General features: G+C 48.5%; 1 protein-coding gene across 2 annotated transcripts in view; it reads right to left on the reverse strand.

Annotated features, from left to right (window-relative positions):
- ABTB2 (ankyrin repeat and BTB domain containing 2) overlaps window positions 1–12,763 on the reverse strand; it is a 150,032-nt gene that overhangs the window by 34,740 nt on the left and 102,529 nt on the right. For both annotated transcript variants that reach the window (XM_077286996.1, XM_077286995.1), the window contains exons 4-6: window positions 9,814–9,966; window positions 3,706–3,871; window positions 3,183–3,272 (exon numbers count right to left, since the gene is read on the reverse strand). In XM_077286996.1, coding sequence (XP_077143111.1) covers window positions 3,183–3,272; window positions 3,706–3,871; window positions 9,814–9,966 — 409 coding nt within the window. The remainder of the gene's footprint in view (window positions 1–3,182; window positions 3,273–3,705; window positions 3,872–9,813; window positions 9,967–12,763) is intronic.

Genomic DNA, 12,763 nt, shown 5'->3' on the forward strand with positions numbered 1-12,763 from the left:
TCTTGCAAATTTTGTACTTTCGTGGTGAGATTATTCAAACCTGCAGTTACACTCTGAAGATCCATTATTAACAGGTGAACACAAAGCCATTCAAAGATTATAAGGAGAGAGAAAAAAAAGAAAGACTGCAGCATAGACAGACTGGCAAGTGATCCAATTAAGAGCACAGAAAAAAAAAAAAAAAAAAAAAAAAAAAAAACTCTCAGCAGACTTCTTATTTCTCTCCTTTCTCAGCCAAGGATTTTAACCCTTTAGTGGGCCGGTCAAACTGTCATGATCTCCATGGCCAGAGAACTAGCATAAGCCTCTATAGGAACAAGCTCTTGGAAGATGTAACTATACTGACCATGAACTAAACCTACCGCATCATCTAGAAGTAGCCAGGTAGCATGTCCTACTTTTTATCCCTATATGCCCAGCGCCGGCCGGAGAACTAAATAATGCTAGCAGAGGGAAATATAAGACCTGACTCACCTCTAGAGAAATGCCCAAAAAAAGGAGACAGAAGCCCCCCACATATATTGGCGGTGATATGAGATGAAACAACAAACGCAGCAGGAAAATAGTTTTAGCAAATTTGAGGTCCGCTTTCTAGATAGCAGAAGACAGAAAGCATACTTTCATGGTCAGTAGAAAACCCTAACAAAACACATCCAGAAATTACTTTAGGACTCTGGCATTAACTCATAATACCAGAGTGGCAATTCCTGATCAACAAGAGCTTTCCAGACACAGTAACGAAACTGCAGCTGTGAACTGGAACCAAAATACAAAAACAAAACATGGACGAATGTCCAACTTATCTAGTAGATGTCTGGGAGCAGGAACAAGCACAGAGAGGCTTCTGATAACATTGTTGACCGGCAAGCATCTAACAGAGAAGCCAGGTTATATAGCGACACCCAGATCTAATCAGAACAGGTGAACAGGGAAGATGATGTCACAAGTTCAATTCCACCAGTAGCCACCGGGGGAGCCCAGAATCCAAATTCACAACAGGAGCAGTAGTGAGCGTGTGCGACCACCACTACTATAGACAGTGAATGGAGCAGTATTGAGCGAGTGCCCCCACCACTACTATAGACAGTGAATGGAGCGGTAGTGAGCGAGTGCGACCACCACTACTATAGACAGTGAACGGAGCGGTAGTGAGCGTGTGCCATCACCACTACTATAGACAGTGAATGGAGCGGTAGTGAGCATGTGCAACCACCTCCTATAGACAGTGAATGGAGCGGTAGTGAGCGAGTGCGACCACCTCCTATAGACAGTGAATGGAGCGGTAGTGAGCGAGTGCCACCACCACTACTATAGACAGTGAATGGAGCGGTAGTGAGCATGTGCGATCACCTCCTATAGACAGTGAATGGAGTGGTAGTAAGCGTGTGTCATCACCACTACTATGGACAGTGAATGGAGCGGTAGTGAGCGTGTGCGACCACCTCTACTATAGACAGTGAATGGAGCGGTAGTGAGCGTGTGCGACCACCTCTACTATAGACAGTGAATGGAGCGGTACTGAGTGTGTGCGACCACCTCTACTATAGACAGTGAATGGAGCGGTACTGAGCGTGTGCAGCCACCACTCCTGTAATCAATGAATGGAGCAGTAATAAGCGAGTGCCACCACCACCACTACTATAGACAGTGAATGGAGTGGTAGTGACCGAGTGTGACCACCACTACTATAGACAGTGAATGGAGCAGTAGTGAGCGTGTGCCATCACCACTACTATAGACAGTGAATGGAGCGGTAGTGAGCGAGTGTCCCCACCACTACTATAGACAGTGAATGGAGCGGTAGTGAGCATGTGCGACCACCTCATATAGACAGTGAATGGAGCGGTAGTGAGCGAGTGCCCCCACCACTACTATAGACAGTGAATGGAGCGGTAGTGAGCGTGTGCGACCACCACTACTATAGATAGTGAACGGAGCGGTACTGAGCGTGTGCCATCACCACTACTATAAACAGTGAATGGAGCGGTAGTGAGCGAGTGCCCCCACCACTACTATAGACAGTGAACGGAGCGGTAGTGAGCGTGTGCCATCACCACTACTATAGACAGTGAATGGAGCGGTAGTGAGCATGTGCGACCACCTCCTATAGACAGTGAATGGAGCGGTAGTGAGCGAGTGCGACCACCTCCTATAGACAGTGAATGGAGCGGTAGTGAGCGTGTGCCATCACCACTACTATAGACAGTGAATGGAGCGGTAGTGAGCGTGTGCGACCACCACTACTATAGATAGTGAACGGAGCGGTACTGAGCGTGTGCCATCACCACTACTATAAACAGTGAATGGAGTGGTACTGAGCGTGTGCGACCACCACTACTATAGACAGTGAACGGAGCGGTACTGAGCGTCTGCCATCACCACTACTATAGACAGTGAATGGAGTGGTACTGAGCGTGTGCGACCACCTCATATAGACAGTGAATGGATAGGGACATATTTATTGGGATTTCTTCAGTATTCCTGATTCTTAGAAATCCAAGCTAAGCCCAGGAGCAGAACTTACTGTCGTCCACAGAGCCGCTTCTACACAAGACAAATCTCAGTTATCTCTGAAGTGGTGGGAAGCGCTTTGTGAAGCCACAAGACCCTCAACTCTGCTTCTCCTGAGCCGGAGGCTCCACTTAAAAGAACATGAAACGATGGCGTCAGGATAAGATGTCTACAATGTTGTGTTTGGCCTTCAGAAGGCAGCGGAGACCTAATTACACTACGAGTCCAAACATGAGATGAGAAGGAATTGATTAATTATTCTGGATAAAGTGGGAATATTGCGATAGCGATCTATTTGTCTCATATCCATCCATTAACCATGTAATTAAGGCATGTGGGACCCTCAATTAAGCAGCATACGGATCCAATGAGGTCTGTTCGGTGGTCCCAATGAGGTCTGTTCGGTGGTCCCAATGAGGTCTGAGTTGTGGATACATATAGGGGGCGCTCTGTTCCTCTGTTCCGAAGTCTATGGAGTCACTAGCTCAGCTATCCATAACTCCCATAGACAGTAATGGACAGGACCACAGGCACATGTGGCTACTAGAGGGGGTAAAAGTGGGGTTTTAGGGAAGGCATGGGGGGCATCAATTTTTTGGCTGCAATGTTTCCACCAATCCTAGTCTGCCCTAGGCCATTCCTCCCCTTACAGTAACAGATCGATCTCTTACAGCGACATCCAGATCTGCTCCGGCCTCGATCAGCATCTGCACCATGGCCTCATCTCCGGCAGCGCAGGCGTACATCAGCGGGGTCAGACCCTGGAAAACCACAGACGAGGTCAATGCAATGACCCTGACATTCTGTCATATAGAGGATTATCCCCTCTTCAGATGGAGAAGAACTACAAGTCACAGCATTATTGGCAGAAAAAGACAACTTGTAGATGTAACTTTACAGTGTCAGCCCTTATTGGACAGGGTTGGACTGTGTTGTGACCACCCCAATCCACAAAAGCAAACAAGTAACAATCACTTTTTCAAGTTTTCATACATTTCCAGGAGGAATAACAGATGAAACTGTACAATGCCGCCTTTTAGAAACAGATTCTTCAACGTTTTTATTTTCTGGGCAATATTACTAAACTATGGCCTCATCTCCGGCAGTGCAGAAATAGAGGAGAAATATCAGGAGGGCGGACAGGGCCCTTTTAAGCTGAGAAGAGAATAAAGGAGAATGATGTCGACTATTCACCTGGTCATCCATAGTGTTAATGCCTTCGGGCCCCAGTGCTCGCACTGCCTGGGGGATAAGGTCGGTGCGACCACAGTTCAGCATTCGGAAGCCCAAGTCCTGCTGGAAACGTTCAGTGGCCGCTGCGGCATCCAGACGTCTGAGGGAACTGACGCAGCATTCAGGCCTGGGAGAGGAGGAAATAAGGAGAAATGAAAAAAAAAAGTGTAAATCGATGCTGGAATACAAAATAAGGGAAGGCCCAAAAGGCAAAACAGAGCACACCATCCGGATCTAGCAGGGCTGTCCCAAATTTGAGCAGTTGTCCCAGGTGGCCGGGGGGGGGAGTCCCAACTTCAGCTATATCTGGCCAGGGTGGATAAAAATCTATGTTTTTTTAAAAAAAATCAAAAAATCGGATTTTTTTGATTTAAATCGGATTTTTTTTATTTAAATCGGATTTTTTTCAATAAACTGCTTTTTGAGGAAAATATTTTACCATCCAAAGGTTCTTCCATCATGAGATAAAGCTGAGTTGTTTAACTCAGTAGAATAAAGGCTGTATATGTGTAACATTCACAATGCCATGCTCTTCCAGAGGTTTCTGTAGGATGCTGACTATCCAACAAGTTTGGGCATGTCAACTGAATGGAAAAAGAAACTAAACCAAAAGTGAAACCAAGCTAGAAGTGTGGAATTAAAGGGGCAGTATGAACAAAATGTGGAGGCTATTAATAGTTTATACAATTAAGACATGCTGCTTTTAAACACCTACCTATTGCCATATAGTAAAACAAAAAAGATTTTTACTTACTTTGGGGTCCCCCCCTCACCCTGGCGTTAGATCGTTGCCCCTACTTTCGTCCGTGTAACTATGGGCGCACATGCGCACTGCTCTCACTTCTCATTTTAATCGTGATTTATATTAAAAAAAACCTTTTGATTTAAATCAGTGATTTAAATCATGATTTAAATCATGATTTAAATCGATCCGATTTAAATAGAAAAAAATCTTTTGATTTAAATCGTGATTTAAATCATGATTTAAATCGGCGTGATTTAAATCAATCCACCCTGTATCTGGCCCCACACAACACAGTTATAGCTGAATACAGCCTTGGATCTTTAATCCACTATTTTGTCTGGGTAGAGACTCAAGGACCTTTAGGTCACATACATTTAATCCTCAGGTCACGCGAGTGGGCAGCCAGGCACCAATGCAGGGGGTGCATGTGTGGGGGAATGTACTGTAGGGACATCATACTGTGTGTGGGGGAATGTACTGTGGGGACATCATACTGTGTGTGGGGGAATGTACTGTGGAGACATCATACTGTGTGTGGGGGAATGTACTGTGGAGACATCATACTGTGTGTGGAGGAATGTACTGTGGAGACATCATACTGTGTGTGGGGGAATGTACTGTGGAGACATCATACTGTGTGTGGAGGAATGTACTGTGGGGACATCATACTGTGTGTGGGGGAATGTACTGTGGAGACATCATACTGTGTGTGGAGGAATGTACTGTGGGGACATCATACTGTGTGTGGGGGGATGTACTGTGGAGACATCATACTGTGTGTGGGGGAATGTACTGTGGGGACATCATACTGTGTGTGGGGGGAATGTACTGTGGGGACATCATATTGTGTGGTAATTCTAAAGGACTTCACTATTCAATATTTCTGTGTGGTTACATATAAAGAGTGGGCTTGGTTAGAGAAGTGGTTTAGCGAAAAATAGAAATTACCACGGTCTTTCATAGTTGTGCGGTATCACACACCCGACAGAAGGCCAAAAGGTATCATACCCCTAATGAGGGTCCAGGTGAATGGCCTCAGGGTTTCACACCCCAGCTGAAGACTCCTCAGAAGGACCAGAGGTTATCACACTCCAGATAAATCGGTATCAAGGTGATGAATGATGATATGTTGGCAACACATAGCAGTAATGACCAAACACCTGAGGATGCCAACTTGTGGCAATCATTTCCACCATGTAGACGACCAATGTCATCGAAAACGCTCTGTGTTGTAACGCCATCTTTGTGGCTGGGGGAATGTACTGTGGGGACATCATACTGTGTGTGGGGGAATGTACTGTGAGGACATCATACTGTATGTGGGGGGAATGTACTGTGAGGACATCATACTGTGTGTGGGGGAATGTACTGTGGGGACATCATACTGTGTGTGGGGGAATGTACTGTAGGGACATGATAGTGTGTGTGGGGAATGTACTGTGAGGACATCATACTGTGTGTGGGGGAATGTACTGTGGAGACATCATACTGTGTGTGGAGGAATGTACTGTGGAGACATCATACTGTATGTGGGGGGAATGTACTGTGGGGATATCATACTGTGTGGGGGGAATGTACTGTGGGGACATCATACTGTGTGTGGGGGAATGTACTGTGAGGATATCATACTGTATGTGGGGGGAATGTACTGTGAGGACATCATACTGTGTGTGGGGGAATGTACTGTGGGGACATCATACTGTGTGTGGGGGAATGTACTGTAGGGACATGATAGTGTGTGTGGGGAATGTACTGTGAGGACATCATACTGTGTGTGGGGGGAATGTACTGTGAGGACATCATACTTTGTGTGGGGGAATGTACTGTGGGGACATCATACTGTGTGTGGGGGAGTGTACTGTGGGGACATCATACTGTGTGTGTGGGGAATGTACTGTGAGGACATCATACTGTGTGTGGGGGGAATGTCCTGTGGGGACATCATACTGTGTGTGGGGGGGATGTACTGCGGGGACATTATACTGTGTGTGGGAGGAATGTACTGTGGAGACATCATACTGTGTGTGGGAGGAATGTACTGTGGAGACATCATACTGTGTGTGGGAGGAATGTACTGTGGGGACATCATACTGTGTGTGGAGGAATGTACTGTGGAGACATCATACTGTGTGTGGGGGAATGTACTGTGGAGACATCATACTGTGTGTGGAGGAATGTACTGTGGGGACATCATACTGTGTGTGGGGCGATGTACTGTGGAGACATCATGCTGTGTGTGGGGGAATGTACTGTGGGGACATCATACTGTGTGTGGGGGAATGTACTGTGGGGACATCATACTGTGTGTGGAGGAATGTACTGTGGGGACATCATACTGTGTGTGGAGGAATGTACTGTGGAGACATCATACTGTGTGTGGGGGAATGTACTGTGGGGACATCATACTGTGTGTGGGGGAATGTACTGTGGGGACATCATACTGTGTGTGGGGGAATGTACTGTGGGGACATCATATTGTGTGGTAATTCTAAAGGACTTCACTATTCAATATTTCTGTGTGGTTACATATAAAGAGTGGGCTTGGTTAGAGAAGTGGTTTAGCGAAAAATAGAAATTACCACGGTCTTTCATAGTTGTGCGGTATCACACACCCGACAGAAGGCCAAAAGGTATCATACCCCTAATGAGGGTCCAGGTGAATGGCCTCAGGGTTTCACACCCCAGCTGAAGACTCCTCAGAAGGACCAGAGGTTATCACACTCCAGATAAATCGGTACCAAGGTGATGAATGATGATATGTTGGCAACACATAGCAGTAATGACCAAACACCTGAGGATGCCAACTTGTGGCAATCATTTCCACCATGTAGGCGACCAATGTCATCGACAACGCTCTGTGTTGTAACGCCATCTTTGTGGCTGGGGGAATGTACTGTGGGGACATCATACTGTGTGTGGGGGAATGTACTGTGAGGACATCATACTGTATGTGGGGGGAATGTACTGTGAGGACATCATACTGTGTGTGGGGGAATGTACTGTAGGGACATCATACTGTGTGTGGGTGAATGTACTGTAGGGACATGATAGTGTGTGTGGGGAATGTACTGTGAGGACATCATACTGTGTGTGGGGGAATGTACTGTGGAGACATCATACTGTGTGTGGAGGAATGTACTGTGGAGACATCATACTGTATGTGGGGGGAATGTACTGTGGGGATATCATACTGTGTGGGGGGAATGTACTGTGGGGACATCATATTGTGTGTGGGGGAATGTACTGTGGGGACATCATACTGTGTGTGGGGGAATGTACTGTGAGGATATCATACTGTATGTGGGGGGAATGTACTGTGAGGACATCATACTGTGTGTGGGGGAATGTACTGTGGGGACATCATACTGTGTGTGGGTGAATGTACTGTAGGGACATGATAGTGTGTGTGGGGAATGTACTGTGAGGACATCATACTGTGTGTGGGGGAATGTACTGTGGAGACATCATACTGTGTGTGGAGGAATGTACTGTGGAGACATCATACTGTATGTGGGGGGAATGTACTGTGGGGATATCATACTGTGTGGGGGGAATGTACTGTGGGGACATCATATTGTGTGTGGGGGAATGTACTGTGGGGACATCATACTGTGTGTGGGGGAATGTACTGTGAGGATATCATACTGTATGTGGGGGGAATGTACTGTGAGGACATCATACTGTGTGTGGGGGAATGTACTGTGGGGACATCATACTGTGTGTGGGGGAATGTACTGTAGGGACATGATAGTGTGTGTGGGGAATGTACTGTGAGGACATCATACTGTGTGTGGGGGAATGTACTGTGGAGACATCATACTGTGTGTGGAGGAATGTACTGTGGAGACATCATACTGTATGTGGGGGGAATGTACTGTGGGGATATCATACTGTGTGGGGGGAATGTACTGTGGGGACATCATATTGTGTGTGGGGGAATGTACTGTGGGGACATCATACTGTGTGTGGGGGAATGTACTGTGAGGATATCATACTGTATGTGGGGGGAATGTACTGTGAGGACATCATACTGTGTGTGGGGGAATGTACTGTGGGGACATCATACTGTGTGTGGGGGAATGTACTGTAGGGACATGATAGTGTGTGTGGGGAATGTACTGTGAGGACATCATACTGTGTGTGGGGGGAATGTACTGTGAGGACATCATACTGTGTGTGGGAGGAATGTACTGTGGAGACATCATACTGTGTGTGGGGGGAATGTACTGCGGGGACATTATACTGTGTGTGGGAGGAATGTACTGTGGAGACATCATACTGTGTGTGGGAGGAATGTACTGTGGGGACATCATACTGTGTGTGGAGGAATGTACTGTGGAGACATCATACTGTGTGTGGGGGAATGTACTGTGGGGACATCATACTGTGTGTGGGGGGGGGATGTACTGTAGAGCCATCATACTGTGTGTGGGGGAATGTACTGTGGAGACATCATACTGTGTGTGGAGGAATGTACTGTGGGGACATCATACTGTGTGTGGGGGGATGTACTGTGGAGACATCATGCTGTGTGTGGAGGAATGTACTGTGGAGACATCATACTGTGTGTGGGGGAATGTACTGTGGGGACATCATACGGTGTGTGGGGGAATGTACTGTGGGGACATCATACTGTGTGTGGGGGGGGATGTACTGTAGAGCCATCATACTGTGTGTGGGGGAATGTACTGTGGGGACATCATACTGTGTGTGGGGGGATGTACTGTGGAGACATCATGCTGTGTGTGGAGGAATGTACTGTGGACACATCATACTGTGTGTGGGGGAATGTACTGTGGGGACATCATACTGTGTGTGGGGGGAATGTACTGTGGGGACATCATATTGTGTGGTAATTCTAAAGGACTTCACTATTCAATATTTCTGTGTGGTTACATATAAAGAGTGGGCTTGGTTAGAGAAGTGGTTTAGCGAAAAATAGAAATTACCACGGTCTTTCATAGTTGTGCGGTATCACACACCCGACAGAAGGCCAAAAGGTATCATACCCCTAATGAGGGTCCAGGTGAATGGCCTCAGGGTTTCACACCCCAGCTGAAGACTCCTCAGAAGGACCAGAGGTTATCACACTCCAAATAAATCGGTATCAAGGTGATGAATGATGATATGTTGGCAACACATAGCAGTAATGACCAAACACCTGAGGACGCCAACTTGTGGCAATCATTTCCACCATGTAGGCGACCAATGTCATCGACAACGCTCTGTGTTGTAACGCCATCTTTGTGGCTGCAGATAAACCTTGTGTTGTTGGCCACTTATGATGAGCTTCGGCCATTGCTGATGGTGGTGCTAGGACTTACTTCAGCTGTCGTGGTTCACAGTCCAGTCCTGGGAGGAGTAATCTTGCCGTCTGCCTGATGTCATCGGCGTCCACAGTCAGGCTGCGGCGATGTTCTGCATACGTAATAGCCACGCGCATCCACTCCATTAGTGGGGGCAACAAGATGAACGGCCTGAAAAACAGCAGCATGATAGCAGGGATCTGGCAGGTAGAGGGAATCCTGCTCTTTTAGGGCTTACGAAAGGGGTTTCCTTAAACTAATGGATGCAACTGTAGCAAAACCCAAGCTATGAGAACTATCAGAGTTTCAGGATTTAACATAAAAATGTTCCCATTCACTGAAAGCAAGCAGAGATCTTGTAAATGGTAACAAGGGCGATTCCAAACGGGCAATGATACAACGTTACATGTCGCTGGATTCATCGCCCCAATCACCCCCAGGGCAATGTGCGGCATCTAATCTTGGGGGCCCAGGATTTGCTTTGGCAGGAAATGTCAGGGATTCTTTATACCGGCTCATAAACTTACAGACAAAACCCCATTATGCCACAAATCTGCCCCCATTCCCGCTGACAGAAGCCTCCGATAATAGCAACACACATTTTTTAGATTTGTATTGCAGGCCTCGGTGGGTTTGCGCCGGGCTACCTCCTGCTGACGGCCGACTACTGGCATAAGACATGGAGGTTGTTGCTGACGTTGCTCTGTGGTCCTGTAATTTAACAGCCTCCCTCTCTCCGGGCAGGAATTCCAGGGACACTTCAAATGGAATTTCAGCCATAAATTTACAAGTAAAAGTATTCTGAGCAAATCTGGAAAGGCCCAAAAATCAGGGAAAACAGATAAAGAGATGAAGAGACAAAAAAGAAGAGCTCCTAGAAAAAAATACTCTCAAGATGTTTTCCTTTTCTAAAAGTTCCATTAAATTGTCAAATTTGGGTAAAATCCAACAAACCTGCTTTCCTAAATAACATATCAAAGGCAAAGTATAGCTGAGGGAGCTACGGCCCGTTCTAGGGGAACTGAGGCTGCAGTCACCGGAGTCGGCACTGGGGGAACTGAGGCTGCAGTCACCGGAGTCGGCACTGGGGGCACTGGGGCTGCAGTCACCGGAGTCGGCACTGGGGGAACTGGGGCTGCAGTCACCGGAGTCGGCACTGGGGCTGCAGTCACCGGAGTCGGCACTGGGGGAACTGGGGTTGCAGTCACCATAGTCGGCACTGGGGTTGCAGTCACCATAGTCGGCACTGGGGCTGCAGTCACCATAGTTGGCACTGGGGCTGCAGTCACCATAGTCGGCACTGGGGCTGCAGTCACCATAGTCGGCACTGGGGCTGCAGTCACCATAGTCGGCACTGGGGCTGCAGTCACCATAGTCGGCACTGGGGCTGCAGTCACCATAGTCGGCACTGGGGCTGCAGTCACCATAGTCGGCACTGGGGCTGCAGTCACCATAGTCGGCACTGGGGGAACTGGGGTTGCAGTCACCATAGTCGGCACTGGGGCTGCAGTCACCGTAGTCGGCACTGGGAGCACTGGGGTTGCAGTCACCGTAGTTGGCACTGGGGTTGCAGTCACCGTAGTCGGCACTGGGGGAACTGGGGTTGCAGTCACCTTAGTCGGCACTGGGGGAACTGGGGTTGCAGTCACCGTAGTCAACACTGGGGGAACTGGGGCTGCAGTGACCGTAGTCAGCACTGGGGGAACTGGGGCTGCAGTCACTGTGGTTGGCACGGAGGCTGCAGTCTTCATAGTCGACAATGGGGGAACTGGGGCTGCAGTTACCACAGTTGGCACTGGGGCTGCTGTCACCGTAGTCAGAACTGGGGGAACTGGGGCTGCAGTTACCGTAGTCGACACTGGAGAAACTGGGGCTGCAGTCACCGTAGTCGGCACTGGGGGCACTGGGGCTGCAGTCACCGTAGTCGGCACTGGGGGCACTGGGGCTGCAGTCACCGTAGTCGGCACTGGGGGAACTGGGGCTGCAGTCACCGTAGTCGGCACTGGGGGAACTGGGGTTGCAGTCACCGTAGTCAACACTGGGGGAACTGGGGCTGCAGTGACCGTAGTCGGCACTGGGGGAACTGGGGTTGCAGTCACCTTAGTCGGCACTGGGGGAACTGGGGTTGCAGTCACCGTAGTCAACACTGGGGGAACTGGGGCTGCAGTGACCGTAGTCAGCACTGGGGGAACTGGGGCTGCAGTCACTGTGGTTGGCACGGAGGCTGCAGTCTTCATAGTCGACAATGGGGGAACTGGGGCTGCAGTTACCACAGTTGGCACTGGGGCTGCTGTCACCGTAGTCAGAACTGGGGGAACTGGGGCTGCAGTTACCGTAGTCGACACTGGAGAAACTGGGGCTGCAGTCACCGTAGTCGGCACTGGGGGCACTGGGGCTGCAGTCACCGTAGTCGGCACTGGGGGCACTGGGGCTGCAGTCACCGTAGTCGGCACTGGGGGAACTGGGGCTGCAGTCACCGTAGTCGGCACTGGGGGAACTGGGGCTGCAGTCACCGTAGTCGGCACTGGGGGAACTGGGGCTGAAGTCATCGTAGTCGGCACTGGGGCTGCAGTTACTGTAGTCGGCACTGGGAACACTGGGGCTGCAGTCACTGTTGTCGGCACTGGGGGCACTGTGACATCATGCGCTCCCATCGATTGTACGCTGAAGTCCGCTGCCGGCTTCAGAAGAAGACGCCGCGCAGCGGGGGAGCGGAGGGAAAGTGAGTATAACTGTTTTTTTCTATGCACTACACTAAGAACAGCGGCAGAATAGGAGATATACAGTGGCCGACAAAAATATTCACACACCCCGCCCCCCTTGGCATATTTCATGTTTTGCTACCTCATAATATGGAATTTCTATCTATATATATATATATATATATATATATATATATATATATATATATATATATATATATATACATACATATATATATATATATATATATGGGCCTCTTCTACCA

Source organism: Ranitomeya variabilis, chromosome 2, assembly GCF_051348905.1.
Source record: "Ranitomeya variabilis isolate aRanVar5 chromosome 2, aRanVar5.hap1, whole genome shotgun sequence".
NCBI classification, from domain to species: domain Eukaryota; kingdom Metazoa; phylum Chordata; class Amphibia; order Anura; family Dendrobatidae; genus Ranitomeya; species Ranitomeya variabilis.